The following is a 23,478-nucleotide window of genomic DNA, read 5'->3' on the forward strand; positions in this document are numbered from 1 at the left end:
TGACTGCAGAGACAAGCGAACTGATGGATTTATAAAATAATAATAAAATAATAATAATAATATACTGAAGCAAATCAAACATATATAACAGCGGGTGCATAATTTCCATAGGTTACGTTGCTATGTAACTCTTCTCTGTACACATGCTCAGTCCACAACGGCCAGAAAAACCCCCTAGGATTCAGAAGACCATTTCTAATGCTGAGAAGTGGAAACAAGCGTGAGGTTGAAATTCGTTGTGTTTCCTGCTTTTGGCTTGAACCACTTTGAACACCTTCAACTGCCACGTTGTTCAGGCCTGGAACAGGCTTAATGCTCCACCATGTGGCAAATGCAAGAACATCTACTGAGAAAAAATAATACGTGAACATCTCATCTGCATTTCCTCTGACTATTTCATTTGAAATTCACATAATTTTTCTTCCAGTTATTGGTTGTGGTATCCAAGGGCCTCCCACCCCACTGCCCCCATTTCCAGCTCAGAGAACAAACACAGCGACTATCACAGATATACAAGAACAAGCTCACGCACACCAATACAAAAGGTAACATTAATGCTTAAATGAAAAAGGTCCTCTCCAAATAATTCATTAAAATATTAAAAAAAAAATCATTTCTGAAAAAAAATCTATGATACCAAAAGATCTAATAAAGTAGTAAGGCACTCAAATCAGTATATACTGTAGTCTCTTGCATTATTATACTGAAAGGCATATGGCACCGCATCCAGTCTGCCATACTCTCCCCACAGCCGTAGGTCGCTCTTCCAAAAACAAAGACTCCAGAAACCTTGCTCTGCTGGCTTCAGTTTGCGTGCTGAAGGGTCCAACCTCCTAGCAAGTCATTCAACCCCCAAGAGCTGAGGCGCAGTGTCTGCAGAGGCAAGGATGTGATTCATGGGAGACTTTTTGTTGTGCACCTCCAGCAAGTCTTGAATGAAACCTGAGGGCCTCTCGTGCTCAGAGCTACCCCGAGGTTCCTGGTCTTTTGCTGTCTGTTTCTGTGCACTCTTGGTGGGCTCCACGAGGCAGGTGCCAGCTCCTCGCTCGCTCAGCCTCTCCTCTCTGCAGGGGGAGTCCTTGGCCGTGCCAGCCAGGGACTCTCTTCGGCTTCCCATGAGTGATGTATGGCTACTGACAGCCCCCGCAGAGTCGCACTCATTTTCTGAGATGGGGTTGGTGCCACTGTGGCTAGACTCATTTTCGCTGTCTTCTCCACACCTCGACTGGGTCTCCTCCTTGTCGCTCTCCTTCCCATGGTTTCGGGCATTTTTGACTTTCTGATGTATGCGCTGGTGACGAACCAGGCTGTGTTTCAGAGTGAAGGTCCGTTCACAGGTTTGACACTTGTACGGTCTCTCACCTAGAAGAGAATTAAAATACAAAGTCAGATGTAAGGTCTCCAACGCACCTCCCTTTTGTTTCAAGCAGCGTAAGATGCTCTACACTTTGGAAATTCAGTACCTATATCAAACATGGATGTTGCATTTATGCAGATTTTTTTGCTTCTGTACTAGCAAACTAGCTGATGGCATGCAAGCAGGAATACAGCTAAATCCCTTGGGGCACAAATGAAAAACCAAAACTAAGTGTCTTGAGATTTCTACAAGCTTGGTATGGCCCTGCACTAAGGAGGAAGACCGTAAGCCCCAGGTGCTCATTAGCATCCTGTCTAATTTAGTCAACAACTTTTCTGGAAGAAGTTTGCAGTTGTCCTCTGGAGCTCAAAAGCCTTTGTGAAACCAGCCCACCACAGGAGTTCTCTGCTGCTGATCAGGCCCTGATGCACGCGGAGAGAGAGGACTTGAGACGGAAGGATGAGGATACTGCCCAGGTAACCGTGGTCACCAGCACTTAAGAACTGAACCAAACAGCACATGAGAAAACACCTCCCTCTCAGATGCTGACAGATTGGCAAGCATGAAATTCGCAGAGTTAATCACTGAAGTCGAAGAGAAGCTGTCAGGAATTACCCTTACCGCAACAGCCCTTCATCTTTCTGTGAAGCAGAAGACAGTATGACCATGTTTCATAACAGACAAAGAGCAGCTGAAGGACCTAGACTTGTCAGGCGTTCATGGGACACGGGAGGTGTCTGTTAGAGGTGATAAGAATTTACTGACTGAGTGAAAAATGCCTGCCTCAGCATGTTATTTACAGAGCTGCTGGTGTTCCTCAGCCCACTGGTGCTTTAGGACAGCAGTGACATGGGAAAGCCCCTGAAAAACCTCTTCACGCCCATTCCAGAAATGCTACTTGGGGGACAAAATTCTTCCTTGTATTTTGCAATCTTAGGCCGCAGAGAAGCTCCAGGCATCCTCTGCTGTAATCAACAGCTCCTATCTCAGAGCTGCTTTTTGCACCTGAAATGCTTGAATACTTTCCTCATCATGAGATCATCAGAAAACAAAGCCACTACAGCCCCACAGACAAAATCCCCCCCTCCAAGTCCCAACCAAGCACAGTGCCCAAGGTGCTGTCTGCCCTAAAGAACCGAAGGTCCCACCCTTACTGCTTCATTCTCTGTTTCCGATTGCACCTATTAAAGCAATTCCATCAAGACACCATCTTGTGCCAATGAGCATACAAAGCAAGACACTTGCAGCTCATTTCTCACTCATAAAAATGCTTGGGATCATTAAAAGAAAACCAGTTACAAATTTGAGGTGGCTGGCTGAAATGTGCAAGTAGGTCCTGCTCTCTCTGGAAAGCCTGACGCTTCTTAGGAACATTTCTCTCTGGTGCCCTGCTCGGACTTCTGCTATCAAGGGAGGGCACGGCTCCCCGGGAGCATTTTTGGCCAACAGCCTTTGCCCATCCGGCACTTGGCTATGGCTGGTGCAGCGCCGTGGCTCACCCTGCGCTTGGGCAGGCGGCACCAGAGCACCCCACAGCTATTCGCTGGGAAGCAGCCTGCGCTGAGAGAATGAAACGTTTCCAGCCCAATTGCCAAAAACCAAGAGGTTTCTTGCACACTTCAGCGTGTCCCAAACGTTCCTCTTCTGAATAAGAAATTCTAAAACCTCACACTTATCTTTAAAAAAACCCACACATTAAAATCAAAGTATAAGCAATGTTACAACCTGACAGTATTTTGTCAATACAACTGAACAAGTGGGAAGAGAAGGAGGAGGAGAGTCAACCCACAGTATTGAGACAAAATCCTTAGTTGAAAATGCATTGATTTAACAGTGAGGATAGGTGGTATTTACATTTATTAGATTTGAAGTAAACACTGACCCGGGTTCCTATTCAACACCTATTCTATGTTAAAACACCCTCCAGTGTCAAACAGAGAAACAAATGGGAAAAAACAAAGTACTGACAAGGCCTGCATAGCTCAGCATGCAATGAAAACGATTAAAACATACAGTATGGGAATCTCCATGGGCACACACCAGTGTATCATTCGGGGGTAAAGCTCAGTACTTTAGATATTAGCATCTTTCCAAGACTTCCAAATTTAGTATGAAAATAGGCACAAGAATGGGACCCATCCCCTATTTCACTGACGGCTCAAGGCCAGAAGAAAATGGGTCAGTTTTGTACTCAAGAGGTCAGTATTTACGATTCAGAAGGGTAAAAAGTTTGGTTAAGGCACTTGTCTTTGGTGTAGTTTATTAAACATCACCGTCAATTACAGCACAAATATTTTGTTAATCACGAAGATCTTGTCTTCAGCAGAGAGCACCTTCAAAAGATACAAAATACCAAACTGCACCACTCTTCCCATGTCAGAGCAGCTCGCTGACAGGTAAAATGCATCATTAATAAGGATGTATTAATAAGGATGAACGATTAATTCACCTTCGAGCTGGCTCATGGCTTCACCTCCTTTGCATGATACTGCTGCAAACTGTGTATCGCATAAAGCGATCTGACATATTTTAACTGCCGATTCCAGTCATCAGACAAGCGTTTTACTACCTGTGTTCCACCTTCCCTGCCCAAGCCTGAATGAAGAGCAGAGTGCCCACTGCAGCTTTGCCTTTCACTCAGGCAGCAGGTCACGCAGATCACCAGCATATTACCCATGCCAGGCTTAGATAATCAGACAAAACCAGACTCTCCCTCTCTACGCTTTCACTCAGAGATGAAGTCTTATCATATACTGCCAGGTTTCTCCACTGCTCGTCAAAATACTGGGAAGAGGTAGAGCCACATGCACATGACAAGAAGAGAGTCAGAAGCTGGACAGAACAACTGCCCAAGGATCTCCATACTTGCCCTCACCTCTAAACTCTGCAAGCATGGGGAAAAACAGTTTGGGGATTGGAGATAAGGCAGTGCTGACAATTTCTGCTCCCTCAATAGGCTTTATATGCAGCATGGGGGATTGGGGCAGAGAAGACACCTTGCAGGCACCCGTAGGACTAAAAGCAATGCCTCCAACCTCAAGTGCTAACAGCAATCGTGCATCTACAGAGCAGATGCCTCAGTCCGGTGGCAGACCTGCTTGTAATCTGTTCTGTCCTCAAGTCTCCTCTTACCTGTATGAGACCGCATATGTCGCGTCAGATCTTGCAGAGACCAGAAACGCTTGTTGCACACAGTACAGACTTTCTTTCTTTTGTCTGCTTTTGCAGTACTCTTAGCCCCATCAGTCTTTGGTTTTTTGTCATCACTGCTCTTCTCAGTGGACTTTCTCTCTGTGCCTTCCCCCTCAGAGATGCTTTCGCTCTCTTCATTCTCCTTTCCTGTTGCCTCACAGTCCACAGGAGACTCCACTACCTTCAAGTCCATCGGAGACTCTTCCTGCTCAAGACCAGAGTCCTGCATCGAGGGAGCTCCTGCATCATCCTGAATGCTTTTGCTTTCATCCTCACTGCTCCTTTCATCCTTTCTGTCCTCACGAGTGTGGGCCTTTTTGTGACGGCTAAGAGTGCCAGCAAACTTGAAGGTTTTGCCACAAATGTCACAGGCATGTTTCCTTTCAGTCTGAGAACTGCTGCCTGCACTCTGGTTACTCTCTGCCAGCTTGAAGTCCATTAATTTGCTGGCAAAATTGAGGTCAAGACTTTTGTTACTTACAGAATCTTCCTCAGGGCCCTCTTCATATCCATCCGCTTTTTCTTCAGCATCCTCTTCTGCCAGAGGGCAGTCAGCCTTTTGCTCCTCCTTGGGGCCGCACTCACTCTCTGGTAGCTCTGTTATTTCCTCTGGCTGTTCCTTCTCGCAGGAGGTCAGGTCCAAGACTTCGTTTCCTGTAGCTAGTGTCTCCGCATCAGACTGGCTGTCTGCAAGCAAACAGAGAAAAACTTTCAGTGGGATGCTCTCCGCTAATTCACAACTAGAAGTGGTAAGGCTGCACATGGACCCACGAGCATTGCTTCTGATCAAGTGTCCCAACATCTTTTTCTCTTATCTGTGACCCAGGCCAGTAACTTACAGCTGAAACAGAGATTGAAACACCACAGAACCCAATTAACAAGATGATTAAAAATCTGTAACGAAATGCTTTCTTTCCCAAAATATACTCACTTTTTTGGCAGTTTCTTGAAGTAACTTTTAATATAATCACTTTTACCAGAGAATGCAAAATGCCAAGAGATCAAAGAAGAGTTGAGATCACTACTATTGCAAATACACTGTACCAGAGACACATGGATGTATTATTTAGAATATTTCACGTATGAGATTTGGATATAGTTGAAGTAATATACAACCACATATTAATCAAACTAACTTATTAGCTATAAGTAGCGGGAAATGCTTTTCAAAGGGAATGTAAAGGCCTAACCAACCAACTGCTACAATTAAATGTTAAAGGTTAGCGCAGACAATAACACAGAGGTCAGTTAAAAAGTTGGGTATATATCATATAAGTGAAAGATGCAAAAGTTTGTCCACATGTGGGTCTTTGACACACACTCTTTGTTACACCGATACCTCCTGGAACCAAAACATAAAAGCCAAGATGCAGTTAACAGGCAGCATCCTTCATTGTTTCACAGTTCCCCCAACAAGAAAGCAAAACGCACCTAAGACATCCACCTTAATGACCTCTGCTTCCTTACCAGTTTGTAGCATTAACATTGCTGAAGACATAACATGTTGAAAAAAATAAAACAGATAAAGCGCTTAAGGAGAACAAAGGGCTGAAGCTGTACCCCTTCCAAGCTCTATACAAATAGTGTACATGTAAATAGGAAATAAGCTGGATGGGATCTGGAGGCCAAAGCTGACGATGATGCACGGCATGTAACTGCATCCCCTCCAGTGCCACTTTCCAGCAACCGTTCCAGGACACGAACTTAGCAAGTTGTGCTTTCTGAAAGTTGAAACTTTCCTTGCTTTAAGCCCTCCCTCGCACCCCCTTCTTGTTGACAGCATACAGCCAAGGGAGCACACAACCTAACAGGCATTTCAGCATTCAGCTGCAGGCCTGATAGCTGCTGAGTAACTACAGGGATTTAGAAACTCTAGTAGAGCAGTTTAAATTCTCCATTTGACATAGTACAACATGTGCTTGTCTCCGAATTGCCTAGATTTCCTACTACAGGCTTTTTTCATAAGCAAGGAGTAATGACAGGAGATAAGAAGATAGTTCTCAGGCACTTGGTAGTTTGAATGCAACATAACTTGCATTGACCCCATCTCCTTGCACAAATGATAATAAATGGCTGTTAAACAAATGTCAAAGCTAAGCAGCATTTCCAGTAATCGTGAACAATCACTTAATAGAGCATAATCCTTGATACACTTTTTCTTGGAGGGGTGAAAGGGGGTGAAGTGACCTGTCAAAAAAAATCATCTCACCTTTTAATCAAAACAGATCCGTTTACATAGACAGTGGATTACACAAAAGCTTTCCACAAAGTTCATTGCTCATCTAATTATCTGCCCATTAAAACATGCAACTGAGCCATAATCTGTGTATAATGGTAGAGAATTTGAGGATGTGGGCATCTGAAAACAAAGGTCACCTACAAGTGCCCTATGAATCTGTACTTGAATTCTGTATTTTGACTCATTGCTTATCTCTTGGCTAAATTAAGGCAAAAAAACCTCCCCTATTATAAACAAAAAGAGGTAATTTCTAAAAATCAAGCTGAAATGCTGATGCATAATAATTAAGGGGAAGCACTGCTCTGCAATTCAGAGAAATGGGAGCCAGGCATGTATGAGAAGCCAGGTCCATGCATGGTGCTCCTGGATACAAGGCAGGCAGCCGAGTCTCACAGCTGCCGGTGCAGGCAAGAGAGTGAGCCCAGAAGCCAAACCCAGGCTGTACCTACACAGAGGATACGTTTAAAAAGGAAGCACAGCTATGGGTTTCTGCCTGCCGCCTTCTTCCACACACTGCATTTGGTGTAGGACAAGTGCATCTGGCTCTCATTGGCAGCGCCTCACTTTGGCCCAAGACCAGGGGTGAAAGGAAGGATTAATGGCAACCAATGTGACTCCCCGCTGCTGCTGAAAGGGTCCTCGTCCTTCCTTGGCCACCCACTCCCGCCCCAGCCCTTGCACAGCCCTAACATTCACATGGCTGCGCAGTGACTGGGGCCTTTTTCATCAGAGCACGGGTTTATGTTGGGCTGAAAGGACCCTGTAATCACCGCTCCCTTTAGGCTAAGGGCAGGAGGGAAGGGAAACAACAGGGAAGAGGAGTTTCCTGCCCAGCAGCCTTTGGTTGCTGCCATCACAAAGATGTATCTGTGGATGACGGATGAAGAGACAAAACTGTGCAAAGCGGGTCTGAGACACAAAGACCTTGAATTGACACCAACAGAAAGCATGTAAAACGGCTGCTGTACCCCCGTCCTCGGTGCTCATCCTCAGCAAGGTGTTGGGATGGAGAGGAGTCAAGAGCACAAGGAGACTGAGATTGAGGGAGCTCCTCTTTTATCATACCAAGAGAGATGTTTTATAATTCTTTGCTGAACAAACACAAGACAGCGGATAGAAGTTGGTTTTTCAACATAAAATATAGAGCAAAGTGAATGAGCAGAATATACACCAGTAGCACTCAAGTAACAGAAAAACAAAACCAAAACATTTTAAAACACTCAAACACAAAAGCCACAACTTTTATGTTCAACATGTCATACATCATGCATGATTCTCCACTTTTCCCCTATTCTTCCCTAACTTCTTCTTGTTCTGCTTTCAGTATTTCCAAAAATACATTTTCATTTTTTTTTCTTATAGTATACTCATCCTTCAATGCATCATACTCAAACTCTATCTCCTTTTTTCCTCTCCTCTGTGCCCTGGGCCCCTTCCCAGCTGTTACTCTGTTCTTGAGTGGCTGGCCTGCAATTACATTTTCCTGCGCACGAGAGATACACTCCAAGGGATAGGTGGTCCACAGGTTAAGTGGCGTTGCCTTACTAGCACAGGCAAACAGATGAGGTTGACATCAAGAACAACAAATGTGAAATTTAAACAACGTGCCTTCACGAAGGGCAAAGACCACTTCAGACCCTGGGAGATGGATGCACACAGGCTTTCTCTTCCAAAGCTGGCCCACCACCCCTGAATGAACACATTCAAAACTCAGGTAGGGACGTAGCCAGAACGTGCTGACACGCGTTATGTGCTTGGGTGAGCGCTCTTCCTTCTTACCTGCACAAACCAGACCTGCTGTTTTCTTTGTCGAGGAGGAGTTTCACAGGTCCCTTATGAAACTTCATGCATATCGTAAAGCGGCAGCTCCCAACTAGTCGAGCTGCTCTGTGGTTACCCCCAACCTACGTGGTTGGTTTCGCAGCTGGTGAAAAAGCAAGATGCTTTGCACAAACCCCAGCTGTTTGGGGATGGGTGAGAGTCAGCCCGGCTCTGCTGCAGACGAACTGGAAGAGCAGCAGGGGAGCTGTGAAGGTGTGTGGGCAACACGACAATCATGACGACAGCCACGTCGGGCCCAGTGCGGGATCTCTCCCGCAGTGCAAGGGACAGCTGCAAGGGAAGTCTCGCACTGGCAGCCGCCCCGTCTGCTCTAGCAGAGGTTAGGCTTGGCCTACGCTACTGTTTCTTCCCCGCTTACATGCCTATCTGCAGCAACAGAAAACCTTGCTGGCCATACAACTCCAGCAGTCTTGTATCTTACACAAAGAGGAGGATTTGGACTGAGCTTCAGATCTGGGCAAACATCCCTCCAACAAGGCTGAGCTCCTCTCAGACAGGTATTTCATTTCCAGAATTTTGCTGATTTACGGTGCAGAGCAGCCACCTGCATCCAGGCAGTGAGGAAAGCAGGGTGTATGGGAAAGGCCTGCCGTTCCTTTCACCCCTTTCCCATCTTTCACTTACTAAGGTTGTAAAATGCTTTCCGGTCCGTTTGTTATCCCACAGATATTTACACTCGGCAAGTCAAGAGGACAAGGGCAGAGAGGTCCACTTGTCAAGGCTCCCAGTCACCACCACTTCTTCAGCAAGCATGGGAGCAGAATACATTACCCTGTCGTGGACAACCACAGTTCGTGTCACTCCTCTTAAGCAAGGATAAGAAGGCGACGCTATTTGATGATGCCAATTATGACATCAGAGTCAAAGAAGATGGGCAAGGTAAGGGAGAGAGAAGAGATGAGCAGGGAGTAAGGATGTCTGCAGGAAGGCAACACGAAGCAACCACCGGTAGCTCAGCTGCTGCCTTGTCAGGGAAAAAACGAACTTCTCAGGAGATATATTCATAGGCAAAACCTCAAGGACTCCATCTGAGAATCCAAAAACTTTTCCACTTGCATGAAAGAAACCACTATATAGTTGTAGCCAAAATAATTTTTCCTTCAAACTGTGGAAAGAAAAGACTGTTTTGCTGAAGTCTATTTACAATTCAAGTTGCAGTTTTCAGTCAGCCCAGTCACAAGAGTCCGCTTAATCTTTTGTAGGTAGCAAGAAAGAAAGAGAAAGAGGAGTAAACTGCTTTGCCCTATACAAAAACCGAATTATCAAGAGAGACTCCAAATGTGGAAAGTTTCAGATAAAAGAGCAGATACAGATCAAGGTGGGGGTTGCTGGTTTGATTCTGTCTTCCCATGGTTTTCTTTTTTCCAGGAACTAAGGTGGAATAGAGAGTAGAGCTTGAGATGCTAAGGAGTTATTAGTCAAAACAGGGTGTTGTAAGGGGAACTATTTTGTGACTTTAAAGCAAATGTTTATTGTCAAACATTCCTGACATCCCGCGAGAAGTGTTAGAAAACCCATCACATAAATAATGCTCAAAACCGGAGCAGACAGAGCACTGGAAATGGATGTTGTACAAGCAGTTGGCATTATCAGTCAGATGAGTCGACGATTTACTGTTTTCCCTACGTTAACTGAAATAACCCCAGCTAGTCTTATATTTTACAACAGATGCAGCTGCCACTAGGTGGTAGCAGTTTAGTAAATTTGGGGTTTTTTGGACCCGCTCACACAATGCTGCTTCTACTTCCACCCACGAACTGGAGAACATCTTTCCAACCTGCAGTGTCAGCCTGCAAAATTTTGGGGGTTATCTTTGTCCATTTTTATTGTAAACACTCTGAACACTAAAATTCAGCCACCTTCATTACACCACAGGCACACACACAAGTTAAATATTTAATTAGTCCACAGTTGAGGGAGCTTCCATATCTGTATGCCTTTTGAAATGAAAACATTCGAGATGATAGAAAAGCACTATTTACAGTAAATGGAACTAAATATATCTGGGGGAAAAGGAGAAAACCAATTCTAGAAAAAAGCCTTTTTGCCTTTGACACGAGGTACATCCCCAGCTGAAGTCACCAGCACAAAGAAAGGTGTTCAGGACTAGCTCTGACTGCACCTACCAAATAGAAATGTGTATTGAAGGCAGGGGAAAAAACCCCAGACTTCCAGCTTACAGTGAATTCCACCATTTAGCAGTTTGATGTAGAGCCGGCAATACAATCAGCAAGTTATACACCATCTTCTCAGGATCTTCCAAACAACAGCTCTAGTACTGAGGCCAACCCTACGGCTCTTCTGTTTGCCATGCACCCCAGCGGCAAGCAACTCTTGCTTTACCCTGAGCTGCGGCTCTGGAGCAGCTGTTAAACTTTGCCTGACACTGAAAAGGCAGTTTCAAGCCCTTTGTCCTCTAGGAAATACCCACAAATGTAGTTCAGAGGTACAGACAGCTAGAACAGTTTGGAAAAACAAAAAGTCCCCCACTACACCCAGGGCTCACATGATTTCTGGAAGGATCACAGAGTGGCAGATATCTAGAGCAAAGATGAATTCTGCTAAACGCTAATCAGAAAATTCACTGTTGAGTATACTTACTTTGTAAATATTTGCCTAGTTAGCACAGAGCAATTGTGTTCGACCCTCTCACATTAGGGGCAAGCCTCTTTAAGAAAGGGATCTTTCCTTAGCAAAGTCTCTTTCTGTATTACGTAAGAGATAATCCCTTACCCCATTCCCATCCCACATCTCTCCTCCGTCAACTGTATTTTGTTGCAAGAAGGGCGCATTCAGAAAGCCCTAAGGAGACAAAGGCAGGGCTGCTTTAACATGATGAAAGTGGGCGATTCATTAAGTTGCTCCACAATTTCGTTGTATGCCTCTCTGCCGGTACAGGTCTCCCCTGGTCTGACTGCTGCGAGACAGGCGAGACGTCCTCAGTTTACTTCAGGTGCTTTAGTGAGACCATTCCCTTCCTCTCCATGCAGCAAGGACATGCACAAGCCCCATCACTTACAGAGCCTCTGAATCCTATTCAAAACCACCATCCTGTTTTTTGTTTTGGTTTAAAACAAGACCAAAAGAAACCCTCTATAAACTTGTTCCCAGTGACACTCTATTGAATTGCACTTCCTGTCTTGCACCTCATCTTAAAGCTTCGCTTCATTTACGGCTGACCAAACACCATCCAAGCATCTCCCTTCATTCCCTTTCCTTCTGGCGTACAGTGAAATCTGGACAATTATTCATTTCCAAGTACAGCCCTCACACGGGCTCTGCATGGGAGCCCCAAGCACGCTACTCACCCACCTTTTAAAACCAGCACAAAAAGAGAAACGACCCCATTTTAAACTAAGCCACAGTTTCAAATTGTTAATTTACTTCCACTGATTTTGAAATCCGTTTTTCTTGGACAATGGAGAGAGACCACAAGTCCAAAGCTGCTGAATGATTTTGGATCATGATTAAACACCACTTGGAGAAGCCAGTTGTAAACACTAAGCTGTGCTACAAAGCGCACACGGTAACTATAACAGTATAGGATCTGGGCTCCTTCCTCGCTGTCTAAAGCTGCTGTTTGAAGACACAAAGCATTTGACAGCAAAGCCAATTTCAACAGCATCTACCCCCAGCGCCTCCCGGGAGATGCTGCCAACTCCACACCTCAGCTGCATCAATGTGCTCTTTTAGGGCCATACCGCCAGCCAGATCCGGGAACTGATCTCACGACTGCTGGTTCCTCCCCTTGTCCTTTTCATTTTTTTGGGCAGCTGGGTCAGCTACAGCTGTGGGGATGAACAGTTGGGAACAGGTTGAGCCAGCACGGCCAAGGAGTGCTTTGTGTTATCCAACCATGGCCCAAGGCTCTGTCTGCCGGGGGCAGGTCGAACCACTCTGACCAGCCCAGTGCGGGCTGCTAAGAACAACATCTACGTTCCACCAAAGTCCTACCCATCCTACACGCCTCGCCAGCGCTCATCCGAGCAGCTTTAGAAATGCCTGCCTCCTCACCCCGCCGACCAGCTGATCTGTGCTAGGATCCCTCTGACTGCAAAGAAAGTTTTCAACAGACCCAAGTAGGTTGTTTTAGTTTCGTTCTGCCATGGAGGCTGTTGGAGGTGAGCAGTTTCAGAGGCCTTTCTGCAGACTTTTGTTCTGCGAGGGGATCATGTTATAACATGAGTCGTCTGCTCTCACACCGTAGCCACCCGTTGTCTGCATAGGCAGGATGAGCCCACGTGACACCCCAGATACCATCCTACAGCCCTGTGAAGTTATGGGCTGCTAACACGGTAAGAAGGCAACTTAGTCTCCTCATGATAGGCAAGATCAAATCATGTCGTAACATGTCTCCAGAGTGGCAGATTTTAATGCCAGGCTAGTACTGAGACCTGTATTACTACATTTCAATCACTCCAAGGCAACCTGCTGTACTAAAAGAAAGGATGAGAGAGGTTGGGAAGACAGCAGACTTTCCCAAACAAACCGGAGTTTGGAAACATAAGAGGAAAACCCGGTGCATGCTTTTGTGCAATCTGATCAGCAGCTATCCTGAGGCTGAGAGTAACAACCGATTTGTAATTCTAACTACCCTGATGCACAGAGCCAACTTCTTGCTGCTTTTAGGTTTGTTACTTCGACGACTCTCCTGGGAAACTGACTCAAAGTGACACAAAGTGACCGTGTCTCCCCTGGAGGTGTGAACACCATACAGCAATGGCTCCCTTCTGCAATCACTTTTCAAGCAAGGGACATGTACCACCATCTGCTGAGCTTCCTCCTTGCATCTATCCCATTTGGTCAGCACAGAAAAACCCTGAGTGACTGTGCTCACCCTTGGTTTCGTGTCAGCTTGTCCCTTCTGACTAAATGCCCCTTCCCTGCCTACAACAAAGCCTTGCGTGATCGGACAATCAATCTCCTTTGCTGCAAAACTCTCAAAACAGAGTGTGCAAGAAGATGGCGGGTGAGCTTCAATGCAGATGAATTTAAGGTAAAATACCTCTGGAAAAATAATGTAAAATATGCTTATGTGATGCTAAACATGCTAGTGACAGGTACATTCAGGCAGGACGTCTCAGAACCATCGCTGACAGCTCTCCAGGACCACTGGCTTGGCCTGCAGCAGTAGCCAAACTAAAGCCAAGAAACGCTGGGTACCATGAGCAAGAGTATTAAAAGCAAGACCAAGGGTGTCCCTTTGCTGCTGCGTAAAGCCCTGGTGTGGTGTGCCCTCGTTTCAGGTGGTGTGTGCACTTCTGGTCTCCACGCTGCAGGAAGGAGGTAAGTCATCTTGCAGACGGCAGACAGCAAACCCGATCCAAGCGATAGGGCAGCTGCCCTGTGAAGAGACACCAGAAAGGCTCGGGCTCCTCATTTTGAAGGAGAGAAAGGGGGTGTTACAATTGAGATTTACAAATTGTGAAGGCAGCTGAGAGGGCGCACAAAGAACTGCAATTCACCAAATCCTGCAATACTGGAACTAAGGGTGGCTCTCTGAAACTAGCAGAGGATCAGCTGAAAACAGATTAAAAATAGTTATTTAGACAGCACCATAGTGAACTTCTGGAGCTTGATGCCAGATGAGGTTGGAGGCAGGCAGCATCAGCGGGTTCAGAAAGCAGTTGGAGAGACTTGCGGACAACAGGTCCCTGAACAGGTAGTAAAGGGAGCAGGTGGGGATGTGCCCTCTAACAGGGAACCCTAATGCAGCAGTTGTGGATGCTGATAGAGCATTCAGAGGAACAGGAAGTCGCCAGGCCCACATGTTCACCCTAAATAGCACATCCTACTGCTACCATCAGAGACACAAGTACTTGGCTGCATGTACCACCGCTCTAATGTGGCAGGGCACTTCCTAATGTCCTTACGCTTTGCTTGTCTGCAGCATTCAGTCTGACCAAACACAACTTGGGCTTGCTATTCTGAACAGCTGGGAAAAAACTGCATGTGCTATTGTGATATCCAGCATCCTCTTCCTTAGACTGGGGGAATAAGCACATTTGTCCTCAGGTAGCAACTGGCAACTCCAGGTTTGTGCAAATTCTGTTAGATTTGGTACAAAAGACAACAACACATTTTTGACAGGGGAAGGGCTTCTGGACTGACACAAAAAAAAGAATGTCTCTCTGTCCTAATGTGTAATAACAAACTTCTTTAGTTTTTTTCCCCCTTTACTGCTTGGTGACCAACTACAACATCCTGACTGCAAGCTCCTCAACAGCAGGCTCTCTCCTGAGATGTCTGTCACCCGTGTGAATCTGACACTTCTGTCAAAGCCACGGGGCATCTTTCCATTGAATTCAGTAGAATCAAGCCCCAAATGTTGAATAAGCAATCAATTACTTCCCCACAGGAGAAAGTTTTTCACGACTGTAATTTATTTAAATGACTAGCACAAGGGAAGCGACTGAGTGCAGGAAGTTGAAAGAAAAGCCAGGATTATGCAGTGCAATGAGGAAAGTGGTCCTGCACGACATCTTCGTGACGAAGAAAGAGATTGTGAGGGTAGTTACACGTAAAAGGAGATCAGCTGCACACACACACAGAGACACACAAAACACCCTGCCCTCTCAGCTAGTAGCCTCTTTGAGACAACATTGTGGGTGCGTTTCTCACTTTAATCTTCCGCAAGTTGGTTCTGTTCTAATTAACATCTCAACCTGTACGAGGGATTCCCTGCATCTTGCAGACATCCCAGGCGCTGTTTCTTTCCCTTCATTTTCTTCCAGTGTGAACACAACTTTTTAGAAGCATCAAGGCACTGCCTTTTTGTAGGCTTTCAAGTCACTCCTCCTTTTTAGATGCCTGCTAAGCCAACCATAAATTTATGGTTACAAATACCACCACTTTCTGCACTTTTATTTGGCTTCATTCACAATGCAAATACAAAACAGAACTTCGAAGTTGAGCAGAAATCCTTTTGCTTCATGATAGCCCAATTCCTTTCCACATTTCTTTTCAAGCATGCAATGACAGGATTAGCTGAGGATTAATTACTTGAAACTCAACCTGCATCTCAGGTCACAATTTTCTCATATTTTCAGCCTTTAAAACTTTCATATCAACCAAATATTTGTCATACAGAACAATACTTAAAACAGATAGGATATTCTTCTTTCCACACAAACATCCTTGTTGGTGATCTCAAAACCCAAACAAAAATCCTGCTTACTGTGCAAACTCCAATCCTCCCAGCCCAAGTTACAGTCCTATTCCCAAATGGAAACCAGACTGCTTTCCAAAAATGTCACCTTTAAAGGCACAAAAAAGATCATTCGAAAAAGCAGTATTTTCTGCTTCCTGTATTGTCGCCTAAAGGCAACTGCTCTTCTCATAAAATATACTTACTCACTGGAAGGTAACCTGAACAATCAGTTTAAGTGCAATGTGATTTGATTTTTTATTAACCTTTTTTGTAAGAACGGTCGTGGCTTGGATTAAAATACATCTGTGTCTATATACTGACTCAGAACTTACCCTAAAATTTGGTCAGCAGCACAGCAGGACTAGTCTAGGCTGGACACTTCATAGAAGCCAGTCATTTGAAGGGAGTCTTTTTCAATATAAAGGGTCATCTAAATAATCACAGCATGTAAGAAGATCATTCCTTAATTAAGTTATCTCCTGCTATTGTTGTCCTACTGGAAACATACTATTGCCATGGTAAGGACAAATGTTGCAAAGTAAAGATGTCTACACTTTCACTTTGACTTAAGTCATAAACGCAAAGATAAAAACTCCTCCAGTCCTTTTTTTATGACTTGTGTCCTCCGATCAACAAGAAACATTCAGGTACCTGGGCTAGGCGTATTCTATTTATTTATTATTTTGTTTGTAGATCTTTTCTTGTACATTTCATTCCTGTTTTAACAGCAAAACAAAACAAAAAGAAAAAAAATAAAACCCTTCTCTGCCATTAAATCTCACCTCCTACAAAAAATAATCCAGGGCCAAATAAGATCTGGCAGTATCTCTCTGAAAATATCCTCAAGTGATTCTCTGCAAACTTATTTAGGTTATCTATAACAAACTTAATGGCCAAAAAAGACCATTATTTTCATTTTATATTGAACCTAGTCTGATGCACATACCATAAAAGGAGCAAAATTAACTGCCCCACCTGCAGGGCACATCTTACTTGCTGCTCTGAGAATGAAAAAAGTCAGGAGCAGGAGAGAGGGCAAAGAAGAAAGGCAAACTGAGTTGAACATAGAAGAGTAAATTAAACAATAAAGACATCAAGAGAAAGAAAGTATTAAAAACAAGTGTTCAAGCATGTTCAAACGGAACACGGGTACCGTGTTAAACACTGTATAAAACCAAGCTATGCCAAATTCCCAGTGCCCCACTTGTGAGCTTTGCATTAAAATAAAACCCAGCAAAGAAGGTGTATGCTTCTTCAGGGAAATGCTTTAAACTAAAAAACCAAAGTGGTGTTGAGGCAAGAATAAGCAGGGCGAAAGCTGTCACAAGAGAGACTTTTGGTTGTGTGAGGGATGTGGGTTACTGATAGCATGTGCATTTTTGCACTTTCACAAAAGGTAAACATGATCTTGACACTGCATGGAAGGAGTCTTCCATGTCGAAATTTTATTGAACATGAAAGACACACTTGAAAAATCTTTCCATGTCTGTATAAACACAGCAGTTTGAAACTGGTATATATAGATACTACTTAAATGCTCAAAATTATGTACCTTTTCCTCAACCATGCTCACTCATTATTTGCTTGGACCACTTACCCAAATTACTCCAATAACAACTTCCCTACAAATCGCTGGAGAAGAGCTAGTAGCCACTTCTTAGCTCAAAAGACTGCCCTGGTTGTTTGATAGCAGCATACTACAGAAATCTAGGAGCATGGACTAGCTTCCCTGCAGTGATTCCCTATGGAGCAGATACCCAATACAGGCAGTTTGGAAGCAGTTCACCAGGACTCTTTCTATCCCATTCACATCAGCCTCTTGGCCCTTTCTCTCCCCAGGTCAGGGAGCAGCGATCAAGTCCAGACAATAAAGTTCCCCTTTTCTCTTTACAATAAGATTAGTGAATAGAATTTTTTCTTAAGTGCCTTTAAAAAGCAGAGCTATCTAACAAGTCACTGCCTGTGCAATAGGTGGGGACAGAAATGGTGCATTGCACTATGACACTGTAGATGTCTCCATCAGAAAACCAACTCGCCCACCCAGGACACAAACCCAACAAACTGCTGTATCTACCACACAGCTGCCAAACTCCTCCCGTGCCACCAGCACCTGACACTCACCACAAAAACACGGGGCTCGCTCCACCTGAATGCATCCTAGTGCTTGCTTTGGCACCACCTCCCTGGCCTAAATCTCCTCTACCTTCCTAGCTCACCTTTCCCTCTCTCCTCCAGTAAGCCTCATCTACACTGCTGCCACAGGGGAGCTGCTACAAACTCCCAGTTTGGAAACAGAGCACTAGTGTCACCTGAAAGGAGATGCCCCAAGACTAGTCAAAGCTTGCTGTGGGGTGGTCATCCAGCAACAAGTCTCCCTCAACACTGCTCTGATGCTGATTAGAAAATTGCTCAGCGTTACCATTGCCGGAGCGCATCAGTCTGAATCCGGTTATTGCCACTGCTGTAGTATCACCAAAAATCTTGTATCTGCACTGGGGATCCAGCCCTGCTACAGCCGCAGTTGCTTGCCTTCCCAGTGGAGATTGCTGCACAGGCTTTTTGAAAGGACGGTGTCTCCTTCCAAGCCCGGTGGTGGTAGGGGAGACAAGTTTTACCTGTATAACTCATGGCTGAATGCATTTTCTTGCCTTCATTAAGGGTTTACACCAGTGCTGCTACCTTGGAAATCTGCCATCAATAAGCAAGTCAAACCCCTTAGTCTGGGAAAAGCCTCTCTATTGTTTTCTGTCTCATGAACAGTTCTTCAGTAACTATATATTTTTTTTGGAGAGCAGGGTGTTAGAAAACAATTGATACAACTAAAGAGCTCTCCTTCACCAGTGAAAGTAAACCGTATGCTTAATAAGATGAAATAATTTGGTCTCTGTGGGCCAGAAAACAATAGCCTCACTGTTGCACTGATACCTTGCAAGTTATGTCCTTGGGTCACCCAAAGCAAACTGTAATAGGGACTGCTCCACAGCTCAGATTCCCTTTAAACCTCTCAGCTAACATCTTTTACCTCTTCAGGTTTCCCTCTTTAGCACATACATGAATCAGCTGCTTCATGAAACCTCAATTCCATCAAAAATATGAAGTTGTCTTATCTCCTATGAGGCTGTACTCAGTTCCCTAAAGTTTCTTACAAATATCCTTAGCTTTTACTCTTTATGCCAGGAGTTGAGATTGCATAATGAAGAAAATAATATCAACAGCTGTGACTGACTTAAACAGGAGCAACAGCAGGTAGAGCTTTGTCCTCTCCCTCTCCGAGCAGGATGAGAATCTACTAATTACTTTATTACAGGGTGGGTGGAAAAAGGAGTGAACTTCAAATCAGCACAGCATTCAAGGCAGTATCTCCTTCACAGAGAAGAATGAAAAATAACCCCAAACCTAGAATAAATCTCCCTCCCCAATTCCTCCTTTTGTTTACAACAGGTTTGAGGTTACTTACACAGTGGCACAATATTAAACATTCCATACACATCTCCACACCTTAGGGCATAAGCCCACCTTTAGCTGTCTAGCACTGCGAAGAAACATTTCCTAGATGCAAGGTACTACGTAACGCTCAGGATGATGTTTCTCGCATTCTCCTTCTTTGATCTGTCAAATAAAAGCCACCGCAAGGAAAAAAAAATGCTAAACACTGTGTTATTTTGTTTTCCTGCCACAATTCTATACTTATTTGCTCTCATTTTTATGGATCTTTTTGTCATTACTGATGCAGACAAACAGCCACTGGAAGCAAGCAAACAAACCACGTAAGGCACAATGAAATATTCAACACACACGTTCACCTTCAAGATAAGACAATAATAACATAACACCTGAAACCAGAATCTTTTCCCAGGTATGCTAAGTTATGCCACTTAAGTCAAATGGGTTTTAGCAGTTTAATTTGCCCCCTTACTACTCAAAGGCACAGAGATTACTCCGTTACTGAAAAATTTAACACTATATTAAACTATACAACAGCAACAGCTAGGGATTTGCAAAATAACAAAGAATACCATTCAGACATCAGAGAGAGGACAAGAAAGGAAGATTCCTCCATGGGGAGGCCCTTTCATGAGGAACATCCTCAGGGGCTACAATCCACCATGAGCACAAGCTGGTCTTACCTGTGTGAGTGAGCATGTGCCGCTGCAGGGAATTTGCCCATGGAAAGACTCGAGAACAGTAAGGACAGGGGATATTTTGCAGGCAGTCTGAGTAAGCATTCCTCTTCCCTCTCAGCAGCTTATCTTCGGCAGTTTCCTTCTCATCCTCACTTGTTCCATTTCTGCCGCTTTCCTCCTTGAAATTGTCAGTGGACTGCAGAAACGGGCTAAATTTATTAGTGTCTGTGGTAGCCAGCATCTTCTCTATGCTGGCAAACTCCCCACTTGACTCCAGATCCACACCACTGCTAAGTTTAGGCTTATTTTTCGTTCCTTTCTTTCTACCTCTTTTCTTAGCCGACCCAACATCGGCAATGGGAGACTGCTCTGGATCACACACCTGAGACAGGTCACTGGGCAAGCTGGAGTCTCTCTGAACGGCGGTCACGATTGTCACTTTTGCTTTGGCGTTCCCTGATTTGTCACACCCAGTGGAGCCGCTCACTGCCTTGGGACTAGCATCTGCAGCCTCCGTATTCAGCAAAGCGGGAGCAGAAGACACCGATGAAATGATCTGTGCAATGGAAGCCAATGGTGGCAGCTCTTTAGTTACTAGAGGCTTTGGCAAGAGAGGTGGCGGTGGTGGTTTAGGCCTCAAGGGTCTCAGCAAGGCAGAATTGCCAAGGAGAGCCGGGGAAATGATCGGGACAGTCAAATGCAACGAACCTTTCAGTGGCTGGGGATGTCTGACAGCCCTGTTTTTCTCTGAGTTCCCATTGGCACCAAAAACCAAAGGACACTGCAGACAGTTATAGGCTTTATCACTGTTCCCAGAAGCAGCCAACTCTGGATTCCTGGCTTCACATGGGACATCATCTTTATCCTTCTTCAGGGCTTTGGGGATGGACAGGTCAATGGGCTCCATGGAACAGTCGTAGAGGGACAGGGGAGAAGAGCCAAACAGGTTCTCCTGCTTCACTTGCATGGCACTCAAGTTTTTGTTCTTCTGAGAGAAATCCAACGGCTCATCAAAATCCATCGGGAAGTTGCCCGCAGGTTCAAGTTTGATGGGAACATGAGATGACGTCCCAAGCAAGAAGCCATTTTGTGGCTCCAGGAAAGGCGTCATGGGCTTGCGGTCCACATAAGTGCTGTCCTCCAATAAAGGAGGATCTGTCTGGTTTTCCTGGGCACTGCAGTCCACTGCTAAGATGTAATTCTCAATCTCTCTTTCTTGCACATGCAAGTGCTGCTTGAGGATATGGTGAATGCAATTTCTCTTGGCCGAAAAGGCTGTGCCACACTCCTTGCACTCAAACGGCTTCTTCTTCTGGCAGCCGCTGTGCGTCCTCATGTGAATGCGGAGGGCCCGGTAATGCTTCAGGTCCTCGCCACACAGCTTGCACACAGTGTCTGGAGAGCAAAAGGCATCCACCATCTCTGCGGCATTGCTGGTGACATACTCGATGTTCTTCTCTATATCCTTCCTGGTCACTTTGAGGTGCTTCTTTCGCAGGTGCCTCTCACAATTGGCTTTCACTGTGAACGGGTAGTGGCAGATTTTACAGATGTAAGGCCTCTCCCCGCTGTGTGTCCGCAGGTGCCGGATCAGTGCTGCTTTGTCAGCTGCGATGTAGTCACAGATGTTGCACTGGTATGGGGAAATACCCAAGTGAGAACGGATATGAGCTCTCAGGACACCAGAGAAGGCAAACACCTGGTCACAGAAACGGCAGGGGTACAAAACTTTCCTCATGGTTGGGGCTTTCTTGTTCGCTGCCCCTGCGATGATGGCTTTGAGGTCCCCTTCTGTCACCTCTTGCTTGATCTTGGCTTCCATGCTCAGAGGCAGGAGAGCTTCAATGATGCTGTCCTGCTCCAGTTGTGTCTTCATCTCGTGCTGAGTTAAAGGCTCTACTTTGGGTTGGAGGAGCAACTGCGAGGATGGACTTGATTTGGCTCCTGGCTGGGGGAGGTGAGAGTTGGAGGAGGACTCCACCGAGTTCTTGATCAGCCTCAGAGGGGGAGGTGGGAGACTTGGGCTGATGCAGCCAGGGGAGGCTTGCTGGGCACTGATAAGAGGAGGAGGTGTAGAGGTTGCAACGACTGTTCGGGGTGTTACCAAAGGCTTTGGCTTCAGTGGCGGCATATGCTTGAAAATGGACTGCACAGGGACAGAAGGTGCCTTAGAAAGTGGAGGAAGACTGATCTGAGGAGGAGCGGAAGAAGCCATCTTTAAGATCTGCTGAATGTCTGCCAGCTCAATGGCAGACTCATTGGAGATGGGTTTTACCACAATACTGCTGTCAGGCTGGATGATAAAACCCTTCTGGAAAGGCTGCAGCGAGAGGAGCTTTATGTTTTCTTTTGTAGGGGGAAGGACTGAAAATGACCCTCCCATAGAGGCAGCTTCCAGAGGAGAGAGGCTGAGCAGACCGGTGCTGCCGGGTTCCTGAGGTAGGTTACTCTTCAGTGCTCTGAGCCGCATTTCTTGGACCTCATCTTGTGTATTGTCCTCCTGCTTGACAGGCTTGATGTCTTTGGTGTACTGTAGGCCCAAGGATGCCATGAAGGCTTTCTGGTCTGGGTTCTCACCAGGTGGGGTCATGGACTGTGCCTTGTGCTTGTCTTTCCCCTGATCCACCACGTGAGTTTCTGTGTGCAGTTTGAGCGCCGAAAGCATGGGGAATGCCTTGTTACACGTCTCGCAAATAAATCGATGGAAGTCACTGATGCACCTTCGCAAATTTGTTTCACACCAGACCTGCAAGACATGCAAAAATATTTAGAGTAGACATCTCAAACTGTAAAGGCATCACATGCTGCTGCAAAACAAAAACAGTTCACTCTCTCTTCCACTGCCCAAGTTAAGGAGTTTAAAGCAGCCACCACCTACCTGGCATGGAGATATTCCTGCTCCACAGCCTTTAGTCACCTAAGCAGTGTATCTAAATTAGGGGCTGATTCTCCAGCAGTTCCCTTCTATAAAGGCAAACTCCTTCAGAGGGCTATTCAGACTCTCAAATACTTTTCCATCCTGAACTTCCCTTCCAGAAACCTCTCTCACTTCACTGACAGGACAGGAGCCTCAGCAGACTATACAGCAAACTTCAGTAAGCTGGGCAGCAAGACTACCTCCTTTAGCTTTATTACTACAAAGAAACTAGGAGGAGAGGAGAAAAAAAAAGGCACCCAAGAAGGTAAAACAACATAAACCAACCAAAATAATATCCCCCAAAAGCAAATCAATGAAATGTAGAGCCCAAAGCGGAAAGGCTTTTGGTTAGTGAAGTCTCATTACATTCATTCTCCCAAGAAAAAAACTAACCTCACAAATGGGTTTTATACCTGTACCTGAAAACGATCATGAATCAAAATGGTATATTTAAATGCTACCCAGATAGCTCACATGTTGCAAAGGTTCCACATCAAAGGAGAGCACAAGTGATGAATTAAGTAGAGGGCTGGCAAGATCTTTATATACTCTAAACACCTTCTTCAGATACTTTGTAGGTCTTGCCTCATAGTGCAAGCAAAATTATTACAAAAGGGAAGTCCCAACATTTAAATCCCTTAATAATTTTAAATGTTT

The 23,478-nt window shown here is 45.2% G+C and overlaps 1 protein-coding gene across 1 annotated transcript in view; it reads right to left on the reverse strand.

Moving 5' to 3' along the window:
• Nucleotides 1-670: 670 nt before the first annotated feature.
• The window catches only part of RREB1 (ras responsive element binding protein 1), a 66,155-nt gene continuing 43,347 nt past the window's right edge, over nucleotides 671-23,478 (reverse strand). Inside the window, exons 8-10 of the mRNA XM_009821804.2 lie at nucleotides 19,908-22,650; nucleotides 4,490-5,236; nucleotides 671-1,362 (exon numbers count right to left, since the gene is read on the reverse strand). Of these exons, the coding sequence (XP_009820106.2) occupies nucleotides 842-1,362; nucleotides 4,490-5,236; nucleotides 19,908-22,650 (4,011 nt within the window). The 3' untranslated portion in view covers nucleotides 671-841. The remainder of the gene's footprint in view (nucleotides 1,363-4,489; nucleotides 5,237-19,907; nucleotides 22,651-23,478) is intronic.

The sequence above is a fragment of the Gavia stellata genome, chromosome 3 (genome assembly GCF_030936135.1).
Source record: "Gavia stellata isolate bGavSte3 chromosome 3, bGavSte3.hap2, whole genome shotgun sequence".
Taxonomy (NCBI): domain Eukaryota; kingdom Metazoa; phylum Chordata; class Aves; order Gaviiformes; family Gaviidae; genus Gavia; species Gavia stellata.